At 44.6% G+C, this 9,407-nt stretch overlaps 1 protein-coding gene across 1 annotated transcript in view; it reads right to left on the reverse strand.

The window, feature by feature from the left end:
* The window catches only part of ELL2 (elongation factor for RNA polymerase II 2), a 71,754-nt gene extending 64,715 nt beyond the window's left edge, over positions 1-7,039 (reverse strand). The window contains exon 1 of the mRNA XM_047089356.1: positions 6,780-7,039. Within this exon, the coding sequence (XP_046945312.1) occupies positions 6,780-6,926 (147 nt within the window). The 5' untranslated portion in view covers positions 6,927-7,039. The remainder of the gene's footprint in view (positions 1-6,779) is intronic.
* Positions 7,040-9,407: the final 2,368 nt, after the last annotated feature.

The raw sequence follows: 9,407 nt of genomic DNA on the forward strand, positions 1-9,407 counted from the left end.
ATCAATAAGAAAAACTTAGGCCATTTGTCTAACAATCTGGTTACTATATAACTGGTAGTCAAATGCTCTGACTGTAGAGTTCAATTCAAGGTGCTTAATAGGACTCATGAATCTTTAAGGAGCATATAGCCTAATTAATAAGATTCTCTCTTTTTATGTCCTATATTAAACTGCCAGCCATGGAAATGCTAGTTTGGCCTTTGCTGGCAAAGTATTGTGGAGGCTCTTAAACCAGTTTTTCCTACAGGTTTCACATGGCTCTCAAGGGCCATAATGCCATGACAGAAATTATAGATGGGTAGATAAATTGGAAGGAAGGCGAGAGAGCAAAAGAAAAGAAAGAGCAATTCTCCTTGGTAAATTTGACCTGAGTTATATCTTTTTTTTTTTTCAGCTTCAACTTGGCTGTGGAGATACAGCCATCAATTTACTGTATTGTACTCCAGACCTGCTTTTCTACATTTTTGCATTAAGTCATGGAAAATGTAGTATGGATCTGAGGTAAGCAAGAGAGTCAAATGTGGGGTTATATACACACTGTTTTCTTTATTCTAAAACTTAGTTGATTTTAAATGCAGAAATGCCCATATCATCACATTTTAGGAACATCTTCTCAAATACTCTAAATACATTTGGCCCAAGTGGGCAAATACATTGACTGGACACCAGTGCCAGGCTCCTGAGCCTCTCTGTGGTCACTGCAAATTGTTAAAAATGACCTAGCATTGGTTAGGCTGAAATTCTAATTTTCCTGATTTAATCACAAATTACCTAGTAAGCATTATGAGCATAGCTTTCATAGTTTTTTTAGAAGTGCAAATGGAACAAATGGAAAGGCTGGATCTGGTGATTGTCTTCCATAAGCTTTCCTGTAAATCATTCCAAGAATTCTACACCCCTTTCCTTTTAAACTCTTTTCTTGAACATGTTCCAATCCTTCACATATGTTCTTTCTTTCTCCTCCCAATTCTGGTGCCAAAGTTCCCTGTCTATCATTTTAGGCAATCTGGCTACTGCTTTCCACAGGGAAGAGCACCCTTCTTTGCACTGAGTACCTGATCATTTGAATAAATGTTTTAAACACCGGAACATGAGGTACAAATTTGACTTTACTGGATAAAAAGCACTTTAAAATCAAGTTTATCCTGAGGATGGGTCTAAGTTAAAAGTAAGATTAACTTTTTTTTTAAATCTTTTTTTCTTTTTAATGTTTTCTTGAGAGAGAGCGAGCGCGCATGTGCGCGCGTGGGGTTGGGGTGGGGGGAAGTACAGAGAGAGGGAGACACAGAATCCAAATCAGGCTCCAGTCTCTGAGCTATCAGCACAGAGCCAGATGCCGGCTCAAACTCACGAACTGTGAGATCCTGACCTGAGCAGAAGTTGGAAGCTTAGCCAACTGAGCCACCCAGCCCTTAACTTTTTTTTTTTTTAATGTTTTCTTTTTCTTTTTCTTCTTCTTTTTTTTTTTTTTTTTTGAGAGACAAGAGTGTGAGTAGGGGAGGGGCAAGGAGAGAGGCAGACACAGAATGTAAAGCAGGCTCCAAGCTGTGAGCTGTCAGAGCCCAATGAGGGACTGGAAACTCAGAAACTGTGAGATCATGACTTGAACTGAAGTCGGACGCTTAATTTACTGAGCCACCCAGGTGCCCAGATTAACATCTTAAAATCTGGCTACACATAAAAGTGCAAGAAGAGGAATCTGATAATGCAAACCTCTTTGTTTTAGTTAATAAACATGTCCAATGGCAGTGGCAGTTTGTGCTGGCAGTTCTGGATGCTTGAGCAGTGCTTTAAGAACAGTGTCTTCTATATTTATAAGGAAGATTACTGAATACATACACACATACTCAAAACTGTTTGAGGACAGGAAGAAAAATGAATAAGGAAGAAGGTATAAGTTTTTTCTTTGCCTTAAATCACAATGAATCAAATGCTAAAAATTTCACCTGGTAGAAAGATAGGCTAGGAGAGAAAATCACCTACCTCATGACCTATAGAATTAGTGATTTTAAAAGATCAAGTAATGCTTGATCTAAAGGGAGCAATTGTGAAGGACAGTAACTTTGGAGATTTGAATTAGGCTTTATGCTTTGACTGGCAATAATAATATCTGGTAATACTGAGAGAGACTGAGTTCCTCATGCAAAATTAAATGTAAGTGTATTTGTACACATTTTCAAAATACTATCATTTTCCTAGAAGACACTTACCAAAGAAGGAAAATTCTTTTAAAGCCAATAATTAGAGTTGACAAGAGACTGTGTTAACAGAATCCTTCTCAAACACTTCTGCTTTCTTATCTTTAAGCACAAAGCATGAAGAACCCTTGCCCCCAAAAACATCTATGCAAGACTTTATGTAATAGTTAGGTAAACATGATGATATTATTTGAGCCACCATCTTTGAAATTTTGAATAAACATTTTAAAAAAATAAACTGACAGGCTCAGCAATGACAGAATCTGATAAGAATATTTTGATAAGATTTTTGTTACTATAAATGTCAGCATAGGACAGCTACACATTACTGAATTAGCTAAAATATATTTAAAATTTGGGATTTTAATTCTAAATGCAGTTTTAGGATACATTTTGGAGAAATATGTAATTACAATAATATATGTCCACTTAAAATATGTAGTGCTTACACAAACCATGTAATCAGAAACATCAATTTAGAATGATTATAAAGTGGTAATATGTGACTTTATTTAGTAACTTTCCTCTCACTTAAAACAATCTACAGTTAAAAAAAAGTACCTTTGCAATATATCCTAGATATCTGTATTAGTATGCCTAAATTTTCTTTCTTTTTAACATTTTTAAATAAACAATCATTTTGAAACTGTTTCACACTTAGTGGAAAACAACTTCTAGGAGATATTTACTCCAACTAAAACTCCCATCGCTAGATTCAGTGTCTCTCTCCCTGACTCCAGTCCCTGTTTTGAAAGATTCTCAAGTTAGCATTTTTCATTTCTCTAAAAATAGAAAACTTGAATAATGATAGTCAATTACATTTGATTGTCTTTTGAAACAGTGAGGAATTGTTCCCAATCGAAGATTGTTTCCATGCACCCTAACAATTTCATATACTTATTCAATTCAATTATATCTAAAGAACTTCTGTATTCTGCTTAAATCATAGTTTACTAAAATCCATGAATTTACTTCTCTGAAGTCTTAGGTCAAGTGGTTTAATTTGTAAGAGTAAATCTAGTGTGCAAAATAATTTGGATAAAAATAACTTTCTGATGCTTAATTTAGGAAATTGTTGAAATTTCTGGCTCTTGGAAAGTCATTAGAAGAGGAGGACTAATAGTCATAACCTTGCACAGGCCAAAGCCACTTGGAGGCCACTTGTCAAGCACTGAGCATCCTCCTATCTGAGCACAAAAATGGTGGGCACAGTTTTATATGAAAATGAAAGCAATTTTCCCCCCAGAAGGAATTGGCTTGATCACCAGAAACAACTTCTCACTTAGCCAACAAGTGTCAACATATTTCGAAACAGCTGCTACAATTTCGAGTCATGAGCCCCACTTCTGATATGGATGTAAGGTATAAAGACCAAGTAATTTATCCTCCTACTGTTAGATAAAAGTCCAGCCAGATGCCTACTGCCAGCAACTCCCTGATGGGGGAGCCCTGGTCTGGCCTAGCGTGGAGGAAGGTCATGAGAACACATTTGTAGGAGACCTGGCTGAACATACCAGAGGATCCTGCAGTAAGTACCAACAGTGTAGTCACCTGAAGGGTCCCTCATTTCTTTATCTTCAGTCTCTTCCCACTTTTCAACCACCTGGGATTAACATTCTTACCCCGATTCCTGCTTTTCCAAGCCCCTTACAAAGTATTTGTAGCTGAAATGACAGTGAGGCCTCGGACAGAAGCTGGTTAAGTCAGAAACAAGGCAGTGTCCAATTGCAAAGGCCAAGTCAGTTTATTTCTTCCCCCTCTCCTTGCATGCTACTGCTTCCACCACCAGCCCTTCAGGAGAAAAGGATTACCAGGACTAACTCAATCTGCCTGGCTCTAACCTCAGAAAGGCAGAAGTACTTGAAAAAGTGTTCTCCGTCTCCCTTCTCTGCTCCTGTACATATTGATCAGACCCATTAATCTGCATGCACAGAGATGGAAAAAAGAGAGCAATAGTAAATGGCAATTGAAGTAGTTAGCAGCAGAAAAAGTAATTGACTTCCATACCTTTGACTATAAAAAGTAAAAAGAAAAAAAAAAAATCAAGAACTAAGTGGTGGGTCCCGAGAGAATTTTTGATTTCCTGTTTCTTGGAAGACACTGGTATATAAATGTGAGGGTTTCTGGGGTCAAAGGACTCCAACCTTAATCCCATGCATGTAAACACTAAGGTGTAGGAGGCAGAAATGAAGGTAGAAAAAACACTCCCTTCCTGGGCCCCAGCAGTCATGCAGATCATTGAACACTGGAAGCCTCTGGCACCTCACATTGCTGAGCACCATCCTTTCCCGGTGTCGCTCTCCTCATCCATCTCTTCCCTACCAAGTGTACAGAGTCTGTCAATCTTGCTGTAATCAACTGTACAATTTCCCTATTGTTCCCCCAAGGTGGATGGTGGCCTACTGTCCTCATAGATGAATCTCCCTACCCTCTATGTGTCAGTCTTTTTTTTGACTGGAAGTTGGCCTTCTCCTGCTGGCTTCTTCCTCTTCAGCCTATGTGTTTTTCTCTTTACACCCCTGACCTACCTTCTTCCCTGTGCCGTTCCTTCCCACGCCCTCCCTTTGGAACTGGCAAGCTTATCTCTCCATCTTGCAGGGCTGAGTTTCTCTCCATTGTCTGCCTCTGTCCCTCTGCTTGCCTATCTGGCTTCCCCCCATATGGGCCTCCTACTCCATGCTAGTTGGTGGTCTTTCCTTACAGGTATACCAGTCTGGAAGCAGTTATTGACATATGCAGTTTTGTATTTCTTTTATCTCCTTGCATTCCTATTACGGGCTGCAACTATCTTCCCAGCCACAAATGAGACTCTTTTTCCCTAGGATTTCACAGTGTGTAGAAAGGTACTCCCCCCTGCCCCCTACATGCACCCTTCCCTCCCCTCCTCAGTCTGAGTGTTTTTCACCGTACACTTCTCTGGTGGATAACACATGGGCCCTGAAGTGTACATCCATGTAACCACTCAGTTCTGTCAGTGCCTTCCTGAGCAAGCTCACCTCTTTGAGTCTCTACTGTTCACACCTATACTACCAAGAGTTCATGCACTTCCCAAGCTGTTCACAACTGTGTGCTTCCCCCTGCATGCACCCATGTGTAGGGGGCTTCTCTGAAGATGAGCGTCCCCTTGCCCAGCTTCACAAGCTCCCACTGAACCACAGGGTTCACACCTCCCTTGCAGTTCTGCTTCCAAAAGCTCTGCTTTCCAAATTCCTTCTGTGTATTCCTTCTATGTATTTAGTGGGAGCTCAACAGATGTTAATTCTGTTCTCCACTTTTATCTGAATAACTATATGCGTCCGGGTGTCCCTCTGGCCCTCTGTGACTGTTTCAGTTAACTGAAGCAGGTTTCCTTGGTATGAAGTGGGCTATTTGTCAGTATGCCCTGTGGGTTACATTTCCCTCCGATTGTCCCTCCCCTCAGACTAAATGTTATCCATCTCTCATATCGTATATCCTTCCTTTTATACTTCCACACACAGTACTGCATGCCCATAAACGGCTTCCCTATGCACCCTGGGTTGTGGCACGTCTATTCCGTGTCTCTCTCCCACTTTTCCCCCTCCGCCCTAACAAGAAAACGCGTTTCTGGTTTGTACTCCCCAATTGCGGTGTGTGTGCGTCTACGTGAACCCTAGCTGTACTCGAGTTCCGTGTGTAAACGGGTATCTCTACCCAACGCGGTGTGGGGAGCGAGACAGGGGTCTCTGCCCAGGGTACAATGTACCTTTCCCCCACCCTCACCCTCGATCCACTTTCCTATCGCCGGGAGTCAACCCGACACCAGCGTGTCTTTTGGGTACGAAGAGCCTCCGCGAACCTTTGTCTTGTTCCTGGGTGAGCGCTGTGTGTGTGTGGCTCCCTCGTACACGGCGTTGGTCCCTCTTTGGGAAGGTGAAGCGCCCGTGTCCCCGAGTTCCTGGGAGTGCAAGGTGTGACTTCCCTTTACCCCCCGTAGGCGGGGTGTCGTGTCCCGTCCTTTGGGACTACGTGGTGTGCCCCCTCCCTCAGGGTGTGTTTGTGTCCTCAAGTCCTTGCGAGTACAAGGTGTGTCCCATCTCCATATGCGGAGCTGCTGTGTCCGAGTCTCTGCGGATCCGCGGTGTTTTTGTGTTAACACCCAAACGCTGACGGCTTATGCCCTCAGTACTTCGGAGTTCGTTACTGGTACGCCGCACCCGCTCCCCCTCCCCCGCCACAGACAGCGTAGTCATCTCCCGTGTCTCTTTGGTGCTTCCCTTCCTCAATGGGACAGAAAACGCCAGGAAACCCGCGGGCGCCGTCGGAAAGTCCCGCAGCAGCCGCGCAGCCGAGCCGAGGCTGCGGCTGCCTCGGCCCTGCCGCCAGGGGCCGCCCGCCTGCCCGTCTCCCAACGCTCCGGCTCTCGGCCGACCCGGGACAGCGGCGTCAGCGACCCTACCCGGCCCTGCCCAGCCTGCCGCCGCGGACGCTGACGGCAGCTGAGGCGAGCCACTGCTCCGCGGCCCCGCGCCGGTTGCTCGGAGCCCAGGGTGGCGCCACCGGGAGGCGACGGGCGCCCTCTCGCTTCCTCAGCCCTGCCGGTTGGCCGGCCGACCCGCTCACCTTGTGGCTCTGGTAGGTCTCGAGCGCCCGGATCGCCGTCTCGGTGAGCTTCACATGCAGTACGGTGATGTTGTCTTGTCCCAGCCGTCCGCACGACAGCCCATAACGCTGCTCCTCCCGCAGGCCCGCCGCCCCCCCTGCCGCCATCTTAAACTCCCAGGGGTGCGGACGCCGACGCCGCTCGGGCTCTAGCCTCCACTGCGGCCGCGGCTGCTAGGGCTTCTGCAGCCGCCGCCACAGCTACGGCCATCCCGCTGCTGACGTACTGTCATATACTGCGCGCAGCCAGACCTCCGGCTGCCACCGCCGCCACCCGCCCCACCCTCCGGCCCGCGCCCCGCCCCGGGCTCGTCTCATTGGCCTTGTTTCCTCACAGAACCTCCTTCATTGGCCGTCCTCCACTCTCACGGGGGCGGGGCCCAAAGTCGCTGGAGTTTTGCTCCCGGGACGGGACGTCCGAGGTGAGCGGCTGACGTCAAGGTGACGCGCCAATTTAATCACATGTGACGTCACATTTGGACCTCTTGGCTCGCCGGCCGCTATTGGTCAGGCTGCCTTCGGGGATCCCTTGTTAATTGGGTATTCACTTTGCCTGGCCTGGTAACCTAGAGTCGGAGCCCCGCCCCTTAGGAGGTGGTAGTGGAGAGTCGGGGGAGTAGGGGAATCTCTTCCTCCCCGAGTGGTCCTTGAAGAGGAAGACCCCCACCCCAAATGTGTGGCCAAGTAAGGACTTCGTCCCCCGACGGTTGCGGAAACTTGTGGAGCTGGGTTTGTGCCTGTGAGGGAGAACAAAGTAGGCGGGGTCACTGGAAAGCATGTTCTGAAAACTCAGTTTAGTGCCGTTGAGCAGATGGAATTGAGGAGAACGCCCTTCTTCATTTCACCCTAACCTTGAAATTAGTGAATCGACCCTAGGCTTTAGGAGTTGTGCTAGAATATATGTAGCACCTTAATTACAACACCATGCCTAAAGACTTAAGTGTCTGGTGTGGTGGGCACAATACTATAGAAAATTGAACTTCTAGTTCTTGCCCAGTTTATGCCGGGTTCTTATCCCAGAGGAACATATACCGTATCTCTGGAAGTCGCCATAGGGACAGGGTTGTGCCTTTTTATGGAATTTGGAGTATCTCCTTTCAAAGGACCATTTAAATTAGACCTGGGCTTGACCTAAATTAAAAGATACATCTACAGCTGTCATTTTTCGGCTTTGTTTGAACTCTGCCCATTTTATTCCACAGGGATGTGGGAAAACCTAGCTAGGGCTTAAGCAATTGGAGGTTAAGTAGAGGAGCTGGTGGTGTGAGGGTGTGCGGAGGCTGGGCATACTTTTCCGTTCCTCGCGGTGCTCCGTGTGTAGGCGTGGCTAAAGCAGAGAGCCTGATCCAGAGCCCTCTTCAGGCTCTGTTTGGGTAGACTGACAGGCTTCCTGTCGGAGAGCAAGAATTAACAGGGTGATGTGAAACACCAGATGAAAACAAACCATTGAAAGAATTCAAACCGTTAAAAGGCAGTGTAAAAAATTTACTTTAAAAAAATTGATAACGGTTGTTGTTTCCATCAGAGTGTAAAACCTTATTGTGTTTTATAGGGATTCCCCAGAAAAATTGATAGGCAGTTAAACAGTTTTTCCACCCTTTTAAATTGGATAGGGCTGTGATTTTCCCGAAAGATCCAAGTGGGAGTTTTTCATGATTCATCCCCCACCCCCCCACCCCCCACCTGAATTAATCCCTTCCCCAGCCTAAAGGTACATTGCCTTTTGATTCAGACCTTCAAGAATTGAATGTATGTAAAATGAATTACAGAACTAATTCTCCTTCCACAGAGTATAGGTTAAGTGGAAACATCTGTATTAACTGTTGGTTACATCACAGGAGAGCATTTTTAAAATTGACTTAATTTCAACCCACTAGAATTTGCTAGCTGTTAAGACATAATTAACATTTATTAATTCAGTTTACTAAAGTGTAAATTATCTTAAATTCATTGAATAGAGAAATTAAGGCAATCACTGAAAATAATTTCGTATTTGAATTATTCTTTTCTTATGTTTACTTTACTTTACTAGGGAAGGACTGACCACATATCTAAATCTAAAACCTTAATTATCTGGGGGAGGGGGTGGGGAATGAGGGGGAGAGATTTGACCAGAACAAGGAGAACCTGTGTCTCAATACTTTTCTGGTGAAAGTGGGTAAATCCCTGCCCACATGTCATCTTGGCCTCTTGTTACTCAGGACTTCTGATGACACACAGAAGGTGGTGGAAGATCAAGGGTGATTTTCACTGTAGTTTTCAAATGTCTGACCTGCAGCACCTTACCAGTAACTGATTTTTTTTTTTTCCTCTGTTGCAGTAGGAATATTTTTCTCATACCCGATTTAGTAGGTAACATAATATTTCACTGTGTAATATTATTAAGATATCAGGAATATGTTATCACTTATTATTAGTGAATTATTGTTTGTTTATATTTTTCCCCTTTTGAGCTTTTCAAATAAGGAAGGAAGCGATAACCATGTACAAAGTAATACAGTAATCTAGTACTGTGTCTCTTCATTGTGTAGTACCATTATGCTTACCTGAATCAGATGGGCAAGCTGATAAGGGTAATTGGTTTGGGGG

The sequence above is a fragment of the Lynx rufus genome, unplaced genomic scaffold (assembly GCF_022079265.1).
Source record: "Lynx rufus isolate CCGP_SWC_20201006 ecotype Redwood Valley unplaced genomic scaffold, mLynRuf1.p SCAF_1, whole genome shotgun sequence".
Taxonomy (NCBI): Eukaryota; Metazoa; Chordata; class Mammalia; order Carnivora; family Felidae; genus Lynx; species Lynx rufus.